This window comes from Clinocottus analis, unplaced genomic scaffold, assembly GCF_023055335.1.
Source record: "Clinocottus analis isolate CAN_PGR_092001 unplaced genomic scaffold, fCliAna1.0.p SCAF_23, whole genome shotgun sequence".
Taxonomy (NCBI): domain Eukaryota; kingdom Metazoa; phylum Chordata; class Actinopteri; order Perciformes; family Cottidae; genus Clinocottus; species Clinocottus analis.
In genome coordinates, this window is record NW_027175965.1 from 294,186 (window position 1) to 315,253 (window position 21,068).

Genomic DNA, 21,068 nt, shown 5'->3' on the forward strand with positions numbered 1-21,068 from the left:
TACGGACGTGTTTTAATACTGCAATTTGTGATTAATTCAGCTAGTTATTAGTCGTTAGTTAAGTATTTTGTGTGACCTCATCTAAAGTAAGGACTATCTATGCTTTATAACGCATTTATAAATGACATTAAACGGCCTCAAGGTTAACGAAAAAGAAATAGACCAACACGTGTTTATGAATTGCATACTAATGAATTACTAATGAGTGTTCATGTTGGAACAATGCTTTATAAATGATGAATTAAGTGTTTACTCATGCTTTGCTAATGCTAAATAGTGTGTATTTATTATAATGTGCTACCATTATATCTCTTCTACAGTGATCATTTATATTTAACTGTGTATGCACAGGATGGGATCATTTAAAAGGGCCAAAGTAAGTCATAATTCATCTTGGCTTTTCTCACATTACACAGCTAACTTCACATGAATGCCGCTTGTCCTCACCGTCAAAGGAGTAGAGCGCTTTGCAGTGCCCGATGACGGGCAGCGGGTCGTCGTCGTCAAACTCGTCGTCGAACTCGTGCAACTCGGGGTTCGGTTGCCCGGGCTTCGGAGGACTGGTGCGCTGTGGAGGCGCGTGGTGCTCCTGACTGGTGTCATCTGTATAACTGCCCTCGGGGCTGATGGGAAACGGGCAGCATTGGTGTTAGCAGGGTTAGGATACATACTGCCTTCATATTCCCGTGATGAAAATAATGATGTAATCAGGTACTTGACAATTCAAATCCAAGTAACACAAGAAGAGGAATATAGTTTGTAGCCTCTCATAATTATATCCTCATGGTCCATATTGTGGTTCTCTAATTCTCTCCGTTAGTTTTAAATATATATTTAAATAAATTTGAAGTATTGTATTTTAAAATCAGACACTGAACACTTTGTATTACTTGGCTGAAAACATATTTCACAGTCGCATCACTGTAAAACACACGCTGGATTAGTTTATGATTAGCTTATGATTATGAAAGCAACCATCAATCTGAATCTCAGCATGCCATTCAGAAATCCCTAATGTTGAAATGTTTGCCCTGAACATGCGTGTTGTGCTTTTGTTTACCTCTCTCTGCCTTGAGGAGTGTGATGGTGGTTGTCAGCGCTGTGTCTTCTGTCTCCTCTGGAGCTCTGCTTGCCCTCCACCTCAGACAACCACGTCTGTCAACAGAGACGAACACAGTGACCGTCATCATCCACACAGAGCGTCTCCTGACCCGCTCTCAAAGACAAAAGCATCCTTTCTTCTCTTACCCTCCCTTTCTTTCTTGGGTTTTTAAACAGTCAGGTAATCTTGTCTACAGTTACGTCTGCACCGTCTTCCTTTCATACCTCGTTTTTGTGGATCTCCGACCGCAGCTTCTCCATGTTGCACATGGTCTCCGATATCTTGGGCTGCAGGCTGCTGGGATCTCCCATCTGTGGATTCTTCTCATACACGTCCTTCATCTTGTTCAGGGCATCTCTGAAAGACACGGAGCAAACATGCACTGGGGGTTGATGGGATGGACTGACCATAATACGCAGTTCATGGGTCATAGTGAGGAGAAACATAAGCACATGAATGAACTGAATTGATTTTTCTGGTTATGTGTCGATGAGTCTGGAATAAACCTTTGATCCATCTCTTTCTGGAGCTCTTTGCCGAGTTCGTCGATCCTCTGCTGCAGCCTCTTCCTCCTCTGTTCGGGGGGCAAGTGGCTGAAATCCTCCAGAGATGGGGCCTGATGGTAAAAAAATGTAAAATAAAACACATGAATAAACATCTTTAACTACATATAAACCCATAATAAAGTCAGTAAGGTGGAGGAATAATACTGGGAAGAACAAACGGAACAAAGGTTAATCTATAGGTTTCTCTGATGTGTTTAAACAGTAATTATACCTCCTGTTGAGCCCAGCGGCCTCCACGCTACATACGTTCCACAGAATGAAAATAAGCGGCTGGAATGTAAACGGAGTTGTTGCACTCAAAATAAACAGTTAACAAAAGGCCGAAAATCAACTGCAGAACATAAAAATGTCCGACAGTAAAACTGACTGATGCACCCAAACCTCTCAGGACATGTTGAAGTTGAAAAATTCATTCATGACCTCGGGAACAGACGCCCACGGAGGAAGAAAACTAATTTACAATCAATAACTTGGGCTAAGATATTCAGATACTCGGTTTCCAGGTTGTCAAACAGGTCAACTCTCCGTTCTGTTCTTCCCCGTTGCTTTCTAATGTCCACTATGTTGCTCCTGAAGTCAGTTGACTTCTGGGACCCTGTCAGTACTGACCAGGTAAACATGCAGTAGGAGACATTAATTGGGAAAAAGAGACTAAAACTAAGGAACTCTTATTGGATGCATGTGGTTGTAATATTGTATAAAGACAGGACATCTATACAGGATTTAATAATCTATATCTAATCCGGATGCCTCCTGGACGCCTCCCATTAGAGGTTTTCCAGGCACGTCCAACTGGGGAAAGGCCCGGGGAAGACCCAGGACACGCTGGAGGGATTATATCTCCCGGCTGGTCTGGGAACCCCTCGAGGTCCCCCAGAATGAGCTGGAAAATGTTGCGGGTGAGAGGGAGGCCTGGGTCGGTCTGCTGGGTGTGCTGCCACCGCGACCCGACCCCGGATAAGCGGCGGAAAATGGATGCATGGATGGATCTATGTTAACTAGGTAAGGAGACATTACCGTCACTACAGGGTTTATATATTGGACACTATGGGAGGACAAGATACATGCACGAGCACCTACACTGCTGGGTCTTCTTACAACTACTCTATACACACTCTCTCATTCTCACACGCACACACATACACACACTTACCATCTTGACTGACCACTGACGCATTAACAGTTATGATAAAAAAAGAGACAAACAACACAGGATGCTGGTTAGTTGTCAGTATCAATCAAACACCAACAGGCCAGCTTGTCAGCATGGAAACCAGTCTGATCGATACGTGATGTCAGAAGGTGAGCCTCCATGACCTCATCAAAAGAGAATTATTGCACACCCGGGGGACTAGCATGAGTATTCTTCAATAGTTCATGTTTACTAAATAATAATTGAATGCATATGAACTGTTGAATATTTATACCAACAACTCAACAATGAGGGAGGTTTTCTTTTGCAGGGAGGCAGAATTTATTCATTCATCTCATCTCTTTGGTGTCAAATTACAAAAAGAAAATTACTGAGAGGTAATGTGACTTTTCAATGCTGAGGCAAATTATGAGAAAAGAAAAAGCATTGTGGCGTAGTCCTTTTCAATAACAAGTTAATATCAAATTGTTCAAATCCTCTTCCTGTCTGTAAAACATCCCTCTAAATGTGATAATACTCAATAAGCGCTGGGCACATGGGCCTGAGAAAGCTGACGTGAGCAAGAACCAATCAAGCGTTGACTTTGCCCTGGGGCGACGTGTTATTCTCAGGTTTGTTAAACTGTCTGAAAGCAGAAAGTTCTGCTTCAGAACATACGACGCCGTCAGCAGAAGCACTCCAACACACAAACGCACACAGGTCAGTGAAACCCCGGGAAGACCGCAGAGCAACACAACGCAGGTTAGAAACACTTCTTTCAGTCCCACACAACACTGCAATCAGAGCGTAAAAGAAGATCCAATCACCAAGGGTCCTTTGTCTTGTGACTGAAGCAAACATCTGTTCATGAACAAAAGGAGAGAGAAGCACACAAACACAAAATACACAGGGGATAAGAGAGGGAAGCTGAGAAAGAGAAAGAACCCGAGAGAGAGAGATGGAAAAGAAATGAGGGAGAGGAACACAACGTGGTGCCTGCAAGTTTCATTGACTTCACATTTTCCAAATAATCATCAAATCAGACCTATGGGAGCAGATGATATGAAAAAAAAAATACATTTGAAGTCAACATATTTTCTTGAAATTGCAGACACCATGTAGGAGAAATTAAAAAAAAACAAAAAAACAAATCAACCTGTCAATCAAACACACTCAAACGCTACTTCCTGTCTCACCCCTCTCCTGAGAACCCTCAAATTCTGGGGGATTCTGGGTACTGTAGTCTTTATCTCAGACAGATAGTGGCTCACTAAGTCAGTGCTGAACCGGGATGGAGGAAATATGTGGGAGCTGGACCGGGGACGAGAGGAGGAGGAGGAAGGTGGTGGAGGAGGGAGGGAGGAAGGGGACTGGTGGGGAGCAGGAAGAGAGGACAAAGTCAGAGGGAGGGATGACAAATTCTTTATCATTAACGCATCCACGTTACCATGGAAAATATTCAGTCATAAAAGAGTCAAAAGCATGACTCGTGTGTGACTCTTTCTTGTTTGATGTGTGTGTGTGTGTGTGTGTGTGTGTGTGTGTGTGTGTGTGTGTAGGTGTGTAGGTGTGTATGGGAGAGTGTGTGTAAGAGACAGGAAATCAGTCACTGACAATTCAATAAAAGGCCATAAAAGCATATTGTCTCAACCAGCTTCTTATTTATTTATTTTTACTTTAATTTGACCTTATTTCAAGATAAATATTTAATGTGGCAGAGAAAAACCTTGAGACTGTAAGCCACAATTTTATTTTAAAAGGGCTTTTAAGGTTTTACTTGTTAAAAACCTCAATATACACAAACACACACCCGATTCCTCACACTGATACTGAGAGGCCAACATAAACCAACAGCAGAGGTAATGATTAACCAGCATGGTCTTTATGGAGAAGGGCAAGGTCCAAGACGTGTATCAGAGAAAACATTTGAGCTTGAAAGGTGACAAAAACCTTCAACTCGAGACGAGATGTGAGGAACAACTGATGAGCGGAGAGAGTAATAAAACACGAGTGCTCAGCATGTGACCTGCAGCATGAAGCTGATATTCAGCTGCAGGGCCGTGAACTTTCACTCTGGCATCGACTAGAACGAGTCCGTGAGGAAGTGAACACGGTGCGTTCTCGTATTACACTCCTATCCAGTGAATCATAAACCATAATTGGTCAAATTAAAAAGACCATGACTTCTATATCTCGAGCAGATTTTTTTGATGATATTGGCTGTAAAAAGGCCTGCTGTCCAAAAGTAATGAGAACGTGTGACATCAGCACTTAAAAATTTGTAAAACATTTACTTATTAATGTTTGTTTGTTAATAGCTTTCCAGAAGAGGTTGCTGTTTATACAAACATAAAACTAATGATTTGTTTCTCCAGTTGGTCTCATATCTGCAGTTTAAAAAAAAGGTTACTTAAAACTGATGCCACCAGAGAACAACTCCTACTTGCTTCTAAAAGTATTTCTTGTGGAATATGGCAAATATTGTGACTAGTATGAAGGGATCTAAACAAGGTTGATTCACACCGACAACCACAGTTATTCCTCATCATTCTTTCTTCTTCTCATCATGACATCATGTTGTTTAGGTGACGACGCTGTGGTGTTGACTTTCAAGTTCTATTTCCTGGCACTTCATAAAATAAAAATGCAACTACACAACCCCAAAAAACACGACAAGCACCGTTCAATCCTCGTACCTTAGGTTTCTTCCCAAACAGCCACAGCTTGTTCTTGGGCCTGCTCATCGGGTGCTTCGGGTCGGTTCGGGACCCGGGGGCCCCGTCTCGGTCTCTGTCCCGGTCTCCTTTCGGTGTGTTGCTGATTGTCGCGTCTGATCCTGTTCGGCTCAGATTCTGACTGAAGTCCTCAAAGGGGAAGTCGCCCGGAGGTTCGAAGCCCGACTTAAACGACTCCACGACAATGGCTGAATCCTGGGAAGAAGGGACGGTGGAGACGGATGAGTGGAGGGAGACAAAGAGGAGAGACATCGGGCAAGTACAAATAGCTTTTCCTCTTTCGGTCATGACAACCTTTAGAGAACTTTCCTGAAGGAATACGCTGTTCCGGCGCTCTCGCCATCCCTCCCCAAAGTTAAGCAACGGTGTATTCCTTAAGGAAAGATCTCTGAAGATGGCCGTGATCGTTTTCTCTCTGCACTCTACTACATACCCTTCGCATGTCGACAGCTTTGGCAGCAGAGACCATTCCTTCTAGACATTTGGAGACGATAGGAATGACTCTCCGCTCTGCCTCGGCAAAGCTCCGGTACGTCTCTCCGAGCTTCACTGTTCGACGATCGTCCATATCCTGCAAATTCTGGAAAAGGAATTGGACTCAACACGATGAACAAAGTTCTCATACGGACACTTCTGCTAGCCTTTGGGCAGCAAACAACCAATCAGCGTAAGCAGTAGGTGGGTGTTGGGTTAATATTGTAGTTTCAATCCCCACAAGTCTATAAACTCACATCAAACATGGCTGTGGAGCTACATGTGTGCCGTTACCTTGAAGGTGTGTGGTATGACGTTGTTGAAATGCTTCCACTGCTCTGCGTTGAAGTTCTGCAGCTGGGCGGCGTACTCGTTCTTACTCTCGTCCGCCATGTGAGTGCGCAGGTAAAACTGGGCTTTGGCCTGAACCAGGACACAAACACAAACAACAGGACTGTCAGCTGAAGCCTCAACAATCTTGTTTGCCCAACAACACACCACACTAGGAAATCAATGACGGTACGCTGAGACATTCTGAACACAGTGGTACCAATAAAATGGGTTTAGCATTTTGCCCTTTGGAAGGATGTATTGTCATGTTTAATAGATATCACCAGGGCCCAAAAGCACAAACCCCACATACATATAATGCCACAGATTTACGATTTAAGATTTTACTACGACCCTGAACACTGTGACTAAAATACAGATTTACAAACCTATAACTACTACTCACTTTAAAATGAGTATTTCTAATACATCTTCGGTGAGGACATGTTTTTGATTCGGTTTGATCCAATTTGTCAGCAGCATTATAAACAAACTACTGGCCCGATTTTCATGAAATTTAGTGGAAGGGTGTATTGTGGGCCACGAAAGGACTTGTTCAATTTTGCAGCATATCCCGATCACGGTGCGAATACAAATATCCTTTTTCACTTTTGGTAACATTGCGAAAAAGGGCATTTGGCTTTAGCGCAGGTCTGTGCTCTGAGTGCGCTTCTAGTTTCCATATTCTTCAGTTAAGAACCGTTTTTAGACAGTACCTCATCTAAAAACAAGGCTTAGTGGGCAGTGCTTTACCCTCTATTTGGAAAGGTTTATTTTCCTTAAAGCTTAAACTTAATCCACCTCGTCTAATTATACAGTAAGTGTGGAGGGGAAAAGGAGCTACAGTGTAATTTCATAGGCATCAATTATACACTACTAACTTTAAGGAAAACAAAATATTTAATTGCTGAAATGTTACTGTCAAAAGATGAAAGAACTGTGTTTGATCCCTGGTAAAAAAATATAGCCACGGCTCATCCAATAGTTTCAGCCATGTGCCCACTATAGACTGAAAGTAAACATGCTGGTCTTTTCACTGGCAATAAAAGAAAAGGGAAGCCGGCTCAAAGACAAACTAATGACTTCCTACCTTCTCCACCTCTGACTTTGTGGCGTTGATGTCATTATCTAACCGATCGTAGCTGATCTGAGATTTCTCTGCTTCCTTACACTCTCTCTCAAACTTCCTTTTACTCTGAAAGAAAGACACAAAGACAAAAAAAACAAATATGGCACAATGTTAATAAACATAATCAGGAAACGCAAAGATTCCACTGCATAACCTCTTTGTTATAATCACTCTCTCTTTCTTGTGAATGAAAAGTTTGAAAAAAAAGACAAAGTGGGAGAAAGGGAGGGGGATGAATAAGGAAAAGAGAGATAGTTTACTTCCTGCCAGCCCATCTGGGTCACATTAGTAGTGGAGAAAACACAGTGAATAGCTGAGACATTACAGTCCAGTCACCAAGTAGTCACTATTAAAGTCATGCAGACCACACAATGAAACACTCTCCATCACATGTGCCAGAACAAAGTCATTCTAATGGGCTACAGGCCAAACAATTTAACTGGGCATGTACTATTACAATTTAAATTAAACAAGCAGCAATTTGCTTTTCAGCTCTTATGGAATTGCAGTGGTTAATTACATGTGGTCTAATGAGTGGATTGTTTTAAAATAACTCAGCAATTGCAATTATGTGACCTCAGAAGTGAACAAACGGAATCTCTCTCTCTGGAGGATTTTTGGAGCCAAATAGAAGAAGATTGTAGAGGGCAACATGTGGCACATGTGCCTTGGCTTGGTATTGATTTGGGAGAGGCTGGTGTACACACTAGCGTCTGTGTGTGTGTGTGTGTGTGTGTGTGTGTGTGTCCGATTCCTGTCTCTGGTCCCCACTGACTGGGAAATTGGCCAAGAAAGAAGAAGAAACGGTCCATTTATCGTACTAAACTTGGTATTAATTTGAACCCAACAGTAGAGAGGAACAAATTGTGCTAAAAAGCATATCTAAGTGTGAGAAATGTCAAATTTGTCTCGACATGAAATAAAAGCATGAGTGGACTTATGGGGGGTTAGGGGTTGGATCCTCATTTGTCCTACAGTTACTTTTGTTAGCATTTCTTGCATTTTTTGTGCAAACAAGTAGAAGACGAGTACAGCTGGCTGTCCCTAAAAAAAGAGAATATCTACACATATCTAAACATTTTTTCTCTCCATCCATCCATCTCCTCCTCCCTTCCTCTTCACTTACGTTGTCCATCTGTTTCCAGCAATGATCCAAATGCTGCTGGGCCTTCCTGCCCTCCTGTAGATGCTGCTCATATATGACACAGACACACACAAATACAAACAAGAGACATTTACACACAAAAAACACACAGGAATAGTATACATAAAAACACATTCATATACACGTACACAAAATGACTGGACTTTTTCTTTTTTTACAATTGCACAATAACAATCCACTGGAAAGAGAAGTGCTGAGGCCACAGACACAGATTTAAGAGTCTGGTGACTAAAGCAGTAAAATGACAAATTTAGACTTAACTGGACTGAAAACTAGTTACTCATTACATCATTATGAACATGAAAAACAGAAGGCTGCTAAGTAGAGCTTCATTTGGCTGTTTTGAACATATCCCATTTCAAGGTCAAGAATTAACCTTTATTTTGTATTTGTTTGTTGCTGTGATTAAGAAAAATCACAGTCTTTATAGTTTTAAGACAAATGTAAAGAAGTAGGACTGAAAACAACAGCTTGCACATTGTGTCTTATAATGTGATATTAGATGCTTGACAAGAAGAGGGCGCTGTTCTTCTAAAGCCCATTGATCTCAGATGTTCAGAGCTCATGGCATCAGCAGATGGTGGAAGTAAAAAAACAGATGGTTGACATCACATCCAACAATATTTATCCTCTTGAGTGAAGCCAAACTGAAAATAAAAAAAGGCACACGAGGCGACACACAGGATACAAAGGGCAAACGGCAACATCCGTTTCAGGACAGGAAGCAACAGGGCTTCCCAGAGCGTCTGTCTGAATTATCAATAGACGCTCTGTGAAATGTGTCGCTCGTATTCGATATTACCCAGAGGGCAGTGGAGCATGAAACCCGGCCGTGTACTCACGTGCTTCCTCTCGGCTTTGAGGTCTTGGCTGTACCTCATCAGCTCTCCGTACACCTTGTGAGCCATCTCCTCCGCCACCACCTCCCTCTGGCCCGCATAGTCGTTGAGCTCATTCAGGACTGAGTAGAAGGACAGACAGGATGTGAACCTGCAACACAAGACACGCATGTGAACATGTGATTATCAAGGGGCGCCGAACACACGCTTGCTTTCTGGCCGGCTCCCACATGCATTTGCGGTCATAGAGAGTTCATTAAGAGATTCAACAGGAGCCGAACTGATGCACTAATATCTCCACTGATGCATTAATATATACACTAATATATAAACTGATGCACTAATATATACACTGATGCACTAATATATACACTAATATATAAACTGATGCACTAATATCTACACTGATGCACTAATATATACACTAATATATAAACTGATGCACTAATATATACACTAATATTGACACTGATGGAGTAATAACTACCCTGATGCACTAATTTCTACACTAATATATACAATGATCCTCTAATATCTACCCTGATGCACTAATATCTACACTGATGTACTAATAACTACACTGATACACTAATATCTACACTAATGTACTAATAACTACACTGATGCACTAATATCTACACTGCAATATGTGGATTAATGATGTGTAGTGCAATATTGTATATTATTGCATGACTGCCCTGCATCATATTAGTGACTGCACTAAGTGCAAACCTTCCAATTTAACATCTTCTTTTCCTAAAATTTCTCTTTGACTTCTTTCTCCCGGGTCAACAGTGAGATTGTCAGAAGTATGTTTCAGAAATGAGTAGACATTTGTATAGATAGACCTTACATGTCTGTGTGGAATCAGTGATGATTGGGACTTCAAATAAATATCTACAAACAGAGATTCATTCCATTCAGTGTAAACCCCAGTCGTTTTACTTCCTGTGGCCCACGAGATATCTTTACAATGTTGTTGTAATATGCTAAGAAACATCCTGTACTTAGGGGAAACATTTGAGTGTGCAACACCTTTTAGCATGATGCATCAAGTGTGAACGAGTGGTTGCCAACAGCCACGTGGCACACCTGTTTCAGTGAGGGTGAACTGGGCGTACTAACTTTTATTGTGTAGAGCACTAGTGTCAAATGACCAATTAAATCGTTTGTGAATTTGCAGTCAGACCAACAATGAACTGAAAGCGCTTCCACAAAGTAAATAAAAGCAGAACAACTGGAAAAGAGAAACAATCATCCAATTTTGCTCACCTGGGCTCCTCATCTTTAGAGCGCTTTGGACAGTATTTCTTCACCAAGTTCCTGATTAGGAGAGAGAGAAGCAGACAGAGGTTAAAAATACTGTCTGATATTTTAAGCCTGGTAGTAAGTCAGGCACTTAGGCACTCAGACACACAGACGCACAGACACACAAGATCTCAGTGTTTTATTAAAGATGAATCAAAGATTTAAACATCAAAGCTTCTGTCTGTCCATTTCCTCAGGCTCTGACAATACAGACTACAGTACAGCAGGGAGTTAATGATTTAACTAGAGAGCAGAGGCTTGTGTGTGTGTGTGTGTGTGTGTGTGTGTGTGTGTGTGTGTGTGTGTGTGTGTGTGTGTGTGTGTGTGTGTGTGTGTGTGTGTGAAGGGGGAGGGCGTATTTTCAACAACAAAAAAGGAGCCTTCCTGCAGAATTCCTTGTCTGAACTGCATGTACTGTAAGAACATCAACACACAGCTCCATCTTTGATCATTCTTCAGACTTGCAGAAGCATAAGAGTGTGTGTGTGTGCGTGTGTGCGTGCCATAATCTGAAGGGATTTCCCATCTTTGAAATCAACCACTGGGAATCTACTGGTTTTTAATGAGGGTTATTGTGTTGCAACGTTGGGATTCATAACCAGTAAATGAAATATTTACTCACAACGTGATTGCCTTTATGTCAACATGTTCAATGCTTTACACAACCAAGTGCAGATGCTGTCCAGCATGCGTTTGAACTTCAGCAATATGTGCATGCTTGAAATGAAGACAGGCTGCCCTAAAAAAAGTCAAACCCTTTCTCAGAGCAGACGACAGATGCCTGAAGCAAAAAGGAGTGGCCTGTATTCTGTAAAGTAGGCGATGAGATGGAATGAAGAGCATGTCACATGTAGTCTGCCATGTCAAGCATTTTTGGCTGTATGATCACCTAAAATATTGTTAAGTCTCATCCTGGCATCAGTCTTTCACAGGCACTGTATGAAAAGATAAATAAGATTTATTTAAAGAATTCTGTCATTTCACTTGGTTCAATAACTAAAATGTCTGTGATGTGTTATGCAGAAAAATTAAATATCAGTTAAGGACTCAGGACTGGGAGAAAGTTGGTGTGAAATGACTTGAACAAAGGAAAGAAAGGCTTCATCCAGACATCCTTGAGTCCAAAAAGCTTCCTGTTTTTGTCGGTGAAAGAAAAAGAGGATTGAGTGTCTTCAGAGGTGCTATGAAAGCCCTGCTGTGTACGTCAGCTGCCCATATGAGCATGTATAAATGTGTGTGTGTGTGTGTCTGTGCGTCTGTGTGTGTGTGTTGTGTGTGTTTATGTACCGTAACTGCTTGGCGTAGTTTTGCTCGATGTCCAGTCTCTCCTTGACGAACTTTGCGTAGCGCTCAAGAAAGTCGATCCCCCATTGAGTGTGTTTGTCCAGATTATCAAACTGGTCCTGAAGAAGAGAGAGAGAGGGAATAACATGGAGGGCAGAGATGGAAAGATGAGACAGAGAAAGAAAGAGAGATTGGGATTAATGCCTCTGGATTGGCAAAACAATTAAAACACTTTTTTAAACTCATTGTTAACATGAAAGACACATTTGAAAGGATTCAGCAGAGAAATGAATGAATGAGAAGTAAAAATGGAAAACTATCTTTCTGACGAGAGGTTAACATTTAAACATGACTCAGAAGTCTGTCTGAATGTAAGCCTGTTGTTATTCAAACAAATGAAACGAAACATGTCCTCCTGACAATGACTCAGCTTTATGAGTGGTTCATTTCTGCCCTGTGTACATCTCACACACACACACACACACACACACACACACACACACACACACACACTATGAGAACGAGAACAGACGCCATCTTCAAGTAATTCTTATGTCAACTCTTAATATCATTCTAGTGATGACATGTGACATAAGATCCCAGCACAATGCAGTTGCAGTGTGTGTTTTCAGGATAGATGAACTGGAAAATCCCTTACAACACACACGAACACACAAACGCACAGCAACCTTTTTAACGCAAGAACTAAATCGATGTGAAATCATTCATTTGACAATAAACGTGCATAGTTTGATAGTTTTAGATGATTGAATTTGCCAAAAGCATCAACGCATTGCTCTCTGGCAGTGAAACATCGGTAGTTACATGTCCGAGTGTATTTGGACACAACCAGTGAGAGTCATGAAGACGGTGTCCATTTGCAGCTTTTATAATCTAAATCTGAGTTGGCATTGTGACACACATACGGTACACAAGTGGCTCTATGGAAACTCAAATACAGAAACTTCTCGGTTAACAGAGAACTAATCGAAAGATGGAGGTAAGCCATCGCCCTTGAATACATCCAAGTGAGCTGCCCTGGCTACCACTCTGTGTGCCTCTCTGTTTGTGTGTGTGTGTGTGTCCCCAACCCCACCTCCACCCCCGCCCCACACACACACACACACACACACACGCACACGCACACGCACGGATCGGGATCACCAAGGGGAATATGAGACAGCTGACCTCCTCGATTGTGAAGTTATCATCTTCTTCAATTACAAAAGACAGCACGGAGGCTTATAAGCAGCCATAGTGTGTCGAGGAAAAACAACCCGTTTGCAAAGAGTAGCAATGTATTTTGTCTGGGTCAAAACCTTAATTTTCACCCAAAATCAAATCAGTTCTCGACTGTAAGTACTAGCGGACGTTCTGTGCCGAATTTGAAACGTTCACTCAAGGTGTTTCTGAGATATTGTGTTCAGGAGAATGGAGCGGAACGCTGCATAATGCCTCCAGCCACAGCTATTGTCGGTATGGAAGGCATGAGAAAACACCGCTTATATGTCAATTCTGTAAAAAGACAAATCGCCAGGACAGAAACATCAGTCTGATGGGTCAGTGCACAATAAAACACAACAGCTGGTCTTATTCCAACAAGAAACTGCCTCTAAGAGCTCAACGTCGGGCTGAATGAATGGCGAGAAACACATTTGCAATTCATTTTAAATATCTGTCTGATATTTTCCTGTGTTTGTTTCAGCCACTGTGCATTGAGGTCCTTCCGAGGTGATTAAATGAAGCTTGTAACTCGGGGTCTTATTTCCACTGGGATCTGGAGGAGAACATTTGACTTAACAAGAGAACGCCTGCAATCTAAAACAAGACATTGCACTAAAAACAAACCAAAATAGGCTGACAAAATAACCACAGAGACCAACAAAAGGACCCCAGCATGTTCAAACAAACCAGTAACGGGGTGAAACATGGACTGGCGGAGTAAACAGCAGCCACTGGTCTCTGAGAGGCCGAAAGCCATTTTCATCAGTGAAAAAGAAGTACAAAAAGATGCCAATTACAAGCCTATTTTCTAGCTCAATCACAAAGACTTATCCGGAAAGCAGCCGCGATGTAAAACGGGGACAAAGGAAGCAGTGGTGTTGCACTGAAACACAGCAGGATGGTCTGTTTTCTGTTCCGTCGTTATCGTCTGCCCGCTGCCAGCCCGGCTGCCGACCAGTCTGTTACACGCCCGTCCGCCTCCTTTGAGCCAGTGCGTCTGTGTGGTTGCGTCAGCCCGTGTGACGGGGGTCCATGAATAAGTAATGGGGGATGAGCTCATCCTTGGAGTTTGTGGCAGGCTGAGCGCAGACCGGCTCACCGGGGAAATGACAACATCTTGGTGCTCGATGGGAGAAGAAGTAAGGGGATGAAAATGAGGAGGATGGTTTCCGCTCAGCCGGCTGCATTTGGGATTTAGAAGCTGGGCTGCACTCAGCAACCCACGCTGCTGCTGCTGCTGCTGCTGCTGCTGCTGCTGCTGCTGCAGTGAACAGGAACGATCGCACCGGCGTCTTATTGTCTCTGGCTATTCAGGCTGTTGACTCTTGTATGTTATCAAAAGAAAACAGCAGGTGCCACTGCCAACGTGCTCATGGTAGCTGTCCAATATATTACCATCGCCTTGCTACAGTAGTGCTAATTAGTTTCCTCCTCAACGCGTCATGTGGCCTTGCCTTTGGTCCTGAATGTAAATTTGGGCCTTATATAAACCTGATGCTGATATTTTTCGTAAATCTAGTTTTTGCAAGATAAACACATTTTTCGTTTATTTTATGTAGATTTTAACTTGTGTTTCTTGCACATAATTGTATAACATGTTGTAGTCATTCATTCCAAACTGGGGCTTGTTTTTACTTAATAAAGAGCTTAAACCTTAACATTCCTGGCTGTGAATCAGAACAACAAATGTAAGAAAAAAAGACGAATAAATAGCAGCTAAAGAAAAATTTCTCGTCATTTACATTGAAGCATTTCAAGTACAACAAGTCACAGAAAGACCGCAATTATTTAACATTGTACAGTGCATATTGATTTATCACTGAAATGTTTTTCATTGTGATCATTATGTCCTGCTGATATCGTGGACTCAGAATAAATAAATACGTTTAAGGACTTCATAGTCCATACCAAAAATAGTTTGAGTTATGTCCTAATTGCACACAAGCCATGATGGTTGGTGGATAATCATTTTTGTTTCCTTCCCAGATTAACTCAACAAAATTGGGTCACAGTTCTACTTCTCCTGCGTTTCTCACCGACAAAGCCCCTGCTCTGCCTTAATGAGCTTCGATCTCAGGGTGGAAGAATAAATTAGTCATTTAGTTTCCAGACGAGGAGCTCAAGACGCCCCTTGTGTGTAGATCCCACACAGTCCATGTAAACCTTGATTAACCAATCAGGAGGCTCGACGGGCCCTGTCCAGCCAATCAGAGGGCCGGCCGGTGTGCATTCCATAGTGGAAGGCAGGTTAATTAGCATAGAAAATGCTGCTAGGACAAAAGACTAATTACACGCTGTGGCATTCCAGAGCAGACGCGCACACACACACACACAAACACACACACACACGCACACACACACGCACACACACACACAGCGGCAGAGACGGGTGGGAAATGTCAACTTGTCTGAAACACTGGCATCACTGGCGACCCCCGGGCTCCGTCTGAACTGTGTGTGTGTGTGTGTATGTGTATGTGTATGTGTATGTGTGTGTGTGTGTGTGTGTGTGTGTGTGTGTGTTTACATTTACTGTGTCTAAATGTTCCTCATCCTCGAAAACAATCCAGAAAAACAAAAAGAAGGGCATTCCAGGAATGAGCTGGGGGGTCGAGGGAGGAGCAGAGAGCGTTAGGTATTTCAAAAGGGGAGGTAAGAAAAACAAAAGGAAAGTAGGAAGAAAATTGGATGGGAGAACGGACCGGCATCTGTGTGTGATAAACATTACTTTTATGTCTGCGTCTGCATAACAACTTTAAAGTATCACAAGCTTTAAGTAACCGGATTTGAATAGATCACAAACTATAAACTCAAACTGACAATGTTATTTGTAGTGTTATTAGTATACACTGCCTTGTTACATCAATGCAGGACAGGAATTTCAAGCTAAAGCAGTTGATATGTTTTGTTCAGGTTTGCTGATATTAAGCGGAAGAGAGTTATATGAATAAAACAGCCCTATTAATTAAGAAATTGTTCATGAGTTCAATAAATAAAGCATACTGTAATGCATGCATAGAGTATGCGTGCATGTATGTATATTTCCATTGTTTTTTTACCTCATTATCAAACTATAAACATTTGTGGCAATTATATACACTGCACTACATGTACCTAATATACGTAATAGCATTAAAATGTTGAAGTGTGAGTAGAGGTCAAAGCACCAGGAGGTCAGCACCCAGAGTTTATCCCTCTGTGTGTATTACGGACACAGAGTGGCATTTCAAGTGAGCTTTATGCTCGGAATATAAATATATTTAGTGTCAGACCCTTACCCATCACCTGGATGTCTGAGTTTTGTGTGTATATGTACGTATGTACGTATGTATGTATGTATGTATGTATGTATGTATGTATGTATGTATGTATGTATGTATGTATGTATGTATGTATGTATGTATATGTATCCATCCATCCATATATATATAATACAGACACACGCGCATGTTTTGCTGTTTCATCGCTGAGATCATCTGGATTTAAATAGACTTGGATTTGTTGCAAAAAAGTTGTTGTGCTCAAAAGTCTCCAACTTCCATCTAAGGGCAAACAGACAGGAGCAGCGGCCTCCCTCGCTGCCCGCTTGACCGGCTTTACAAACTCTGTGCTGGAGGTTCGCCGGCTTTAGCCTGAAGGTTACTTATTGCCCAGAACACTTTTAACAGTGTTGAACAAGTAGACACAAGTCTTTCCACTTTCTATCTAGAGGCTCAATGTGTGTGTTGGAGGTTTGATGAAAGCTTAAACTGTATCGGCACTGGCAGCTCTCTCTGTCCTTCCTTCCTTCACTGCAGTTCAAAAAGCAACAAAACAGCAGTTGAAATGCTACAAATATAGCTTCAGACCTCCCTCTACATTTCATGTGGCTAGTTCACAATGAAAGCCATGAACCGTTTTATTAGCTGGAAGGCTTTTACTGTGAAGAGCTCCAGGAAGAAGTGTTGAGCTTGCAGAGGATCTGACCACCTAAAAGGTTTGTCGCTGCTGTAAAATGTGTTTAACAAGAGAAATAACTTTCACAATGTTTGTTTTTTAGTTTGGCCATGTTGAACCTGCAATTAGGGCTGAACAATTTAGAAAAATAATTACCATCCTTACAATCCTTACATCACTTCTTCAAAGAAAAACCTGATATAATTATGATAGTACAATATTTGCGGGTATCTGTACCAATCAAGTCTGTAGAATCTTGATCCTGTAGGCTAGGACATATCTGCAGCATGGTAATATATAATGGGGGGGGGAAAAAGTATTTTCACACAATTTACCTTTCATAAATCTGCTCCTGCGGTTAAAAAATGAAATTTATTCCAATTTCAATATAAATTTGGATTAATTGTGTAGCCCTCCCTGCAGTCCAGTCACAGAGTATTTTCTTTATTAGAAGCTTTCTTAATTGTCTCATGATGCTTTGAAAAGTGCTGACAGCCTATCTGCAACTATCAAATGTTGCAAATTGGCACTTAACATGACCCGTCTTTGTAGCCGTGATGGTATTTTAATTACTTCAGTTTGAAAAGAACTGTTTACACTCTTTTATCTGCACACACACACACACACACACACTACAATTGTCGGTACAAGCCGGAGAGGGAATTTGTGATTCATAGTGTTTGTTGTTCTTAAATTGTCGTTATTATAATCATTTAGAGAGCAAGTCTCCTGGATGCCAGGCAGCGTCACTCCTGCAGACACTCGGTGACTCCGTGCTCGGCTCCGTTCACATTGATCGGTGCATTAAAACTAGGCCACACTTGTTTTGGTTCTACAGGCATCCCGATGGAGTCAAAAGGGTTTCCTGTGAGCTGAAGCGCCCATTGTCCAAAATCGGGAGACACACTTGTTTACACATCAGTTCAGGCGGCTCATCTGAGGTGAATAAATGAGTGTTTTCTTGCTCTTATGCAAGAGCTGGAGCCTTTGTTGGTCCCAGTCTGTGTATCGTTGAGATGGAGGGTTATCCCTGTGATCTACACCTCACTAACAGCTGTGCAGATGTTAAAAGACGAAATCCAGGTCACGGTCAGATTTGCGTTTTCACTGGAACGATTGCCAAAGCCAAGAAATTCAAACTGTCTTGTATTCCTGAAACCTGTCGTGAACGAGTGCTTTCAGTTTCTCAAGTGGCTGGATGAGTCAAACAGGAGCCCGACACTCATTGTGTTCCTCTTAGCAGTCACTCTCCTGCACATCCCTTCACACCTTACATTTATTGATTTAAACACACACATCACTTTAACTTAATTACACATGTCAGTTAAACATACACTTTAACACTCTAACGCTATTAGTTGTCTGAGCACTATCTTTTCCTCATACTTTATTTAATATTGCACTGTGTTGTCATTGACTGTTGATTGTTGTTTGTCTTGTCTGGCGCTTTATGTCTAATGTTGCACCTTCCGGTAAATTCCTCATTTGTAAAAAACATTCCTGGCAATAAACAGTTTCTGATTCTGAAGCAAACACAACTCCTGGATGGGGGGGCATTAAGAAAGACTTTCCTCAAACCCAAAAGGCGCACAGAAGGGAAAAGCATCGCAACTGCTAATAAATACCTTAAAAACAGACTTTTCAACACTGAAACCAGATGTTGGCTCAACAGCGGTTCCCTCCATGTTTTCCCTTCAGTGACCGGACTAAAACAGAAGGGACCATGCAGAGGAGGTCTATATCTTTATAAAAGGAAACATGTATGTCACGTTGGCCCAGAGCTATAATAATTTAATGGTCAACTAATTAATTTGTTTGTATTTAGTTGATTGTTATAGAACAGCTTAATAGCACAGTATCTGATTCATAGTTATTAAAAAAAGCAAAAAGGAAAACATGTTCTACTTCCAGGTTCTTCATTTCTAGTCTGTGTCTCTTTTGTCTGACTTTATAATGACAAAAAAATGTAAATCTTTGGTTTTCAGCCTGTTAGTTAAACATAAGCTATTTGAAGACACAACCTTCAGCTTCAGGACATTGTGACAGGCATTTAATATTATACTGTTTATCGACAATTTGCAGACCAAACCATTAACTGAGAAAGAAAACAATCTCAGCATTTTTCTCTGACTGATCACAGTTTAAACTGATATGTGAAACAAGTTTTTCACAAACCTATTTCTGGCTGCGGGTCCATTTGCTGTCGCTTTGAATGGAGACAGACAAAACCCATCAGGAGGCGCCCGTGTCCCGAGTGAGAGACGGGTCAGTCAAACGTGAACCCGACCCTGCCACAGGGGAACCCTGTTGCACTAAATAAGCACAACAGTGGGCCCATTATCTCCGCAAGTCATCCAGCAAACATTGCCTAGCGGCGTTGCTCCACCCAGACACTGATATTTAGTCAATAAAACCACAGCGTTGCTCCACGGGGCTCGGCGTACAGGCAAAGGGAGGTGAAAAATGTCATGAAAGAGAGAGATGTGTTGATAATAAACATGGATGACACTGACTCCATCACTTGACCTCCTTTCCCACAATAAACACTCTGTTTCTGCAGCAGAGACATGCATACAGCCTCTCTCTGTGTCTTTCTTTCATACAAACAGAATATCAGCATTTTGTTCATATTGTGGCCAATGTGCTTCATAATGTTCAAAGACAACAATGCTTAATAATGAACAGTCATTTTGCTTCAGCTTCAATCCACCCTCTTTTTTTGCTTGGATTTCTAAGATGTCATGCTAGCAGGGAAGTTGATTAAAGAGCACAGAAATACAGGAAAGTGTGGACACGGTGCTGGAAACTGTGACATTCCCAATGAGGTCCGAGCTTTTCGCTGAACAGACTTATTTTAGAAAACATGCGAGAGCTGTTTTTCTGCCAATTTTAGACAGAGAGAACTCAAATTCATTGTTACAAAATATTGTAAACCCTCCAAATCACAAAATGTTATCCTTTTCCTATGTTTTCTATGACCATAAGGTCATATAGAGGAAAAGACACAATTCAAACTATTAGGAAATACATAAGTATACTTGTGTCTAGATACCTGCTTTGAAATTGGCAGAATGCAAAAAGAAAATTGCCTGTAAAGTGCACTTGACACGTAAAGTTGCTCGGCAGTGCACAGCTTCCTCATTAGTCCACCAGTACAACATCTGTCTACTGGAATTTGTTTTTTTGCAAACGAAAAAGAAAGAAATGCATGCTAACGTGCATCATTAAGACTCTATCGAGCATCACACCTGTTCAAATGGAGATGAATTGCATTGCGTCAGGCCCATGAGGCAACATTTACCAACGCTGAAGACATCGTGGCCTTTCGTCATGGCAATTATGTACGGATATCACGTTAAGTCTTTCACGGATTTGCGGACAGCATAAATAACTGGTGAGGCAATCCTAATCCATTGACAGACATTTCCAAAACCAAGGGTTTGGGTTGAGGCCATTCCCACTATATTGTATTTACTCGCTGTCTGTTGAAAACACACACACACACACACACACACACACACACACACACACACACACCTACCTCCTGTGGCTAGCAAGTCAGGTTTCATAGCAACCCGATCCCATCTATTGTCTTGCTCTGCTTCACTAACACACACCTTGATGGACTGGTTCGGCAAGCAAGAAAGAGGCAGACGTGAACAGATAGAAATCACTCTAATACAGATACGTCCTGTCCAAACAAGCACTGCATACAACTCACTTTTTAATACGGAACCATGTTACAGACACATGCTTCATGACCGTTTAAACACAACACGTCTCCTCATGTCAGCTAAACGTGAACGGTTGGCACGGTGGGGTTAGGCGTTAACTCTCTCTCTCT

At 41.8% G+C, this 21,068-nt stretch overlaps 1 protein-coding gene across 3 annotated transcripts in view; it reads right to left on the reverse strand.

Annotated features, from left to right (window-relative positions):
- fnbp1l (formin binding protein 1-like) overlaps window positions 1-21,068 on the reverse strand; it is a 132,077-nt gene that overhangs the window by 97,957 nt on the left and 13,052 nt on the right. For 2 of the 3 annotated variants that reach the window (XM_068589735.1, XM_068589734.1), the window contains exons 2-13: window positions 12,068-12,183; window positions 10,745-10,795; window positions 9,476-9,623; window positions 8,595-8,657; window positions 7,430-7,534; window positions 6,304-6,432; window positions 5,969-6,115; window positions 5,497-5,730; window positions 1,609-1,718; window positions 1,327-1,459; window positions 1,061-1,155; window positions 448-623 (exon numbers count right to left, since the gene is read on the reverse strand). In XM_068589735.1, the coding sequence (XP_068445836.1) occupies window positions 448-623; window positions 1,061-1,155; window positions 1,327-1,459; window positions 1,609-1,718; window positions 5,497-5,730; window positions 5,969-6,115; window positions 6,304-6,432; window positions 7,430-7,534; window positions 8,595-8,657; window positions 9,476-9,623; window positions 10,745-10,795; window positions 12,068-12,183 (1,507 nt within the window). The remainder of the gene's footprint in view (window positions 1-447; window positions 624-1,060; window positions 1,156-1,326; window positions 1,460-1,608; window positions 1,719-5,496; window positions 5,731-5,968; window positions 6,116-6,303; window positions 6,433-7,429; window positions 7,535-8,594; window positions 8,658-9,475; window positions 9,624-10,744; window positions 10,796-12,067; window positions 12,184-21,068) is intronic. The other variant, XM_068589736.1, reaches the window with a different exon arrangement.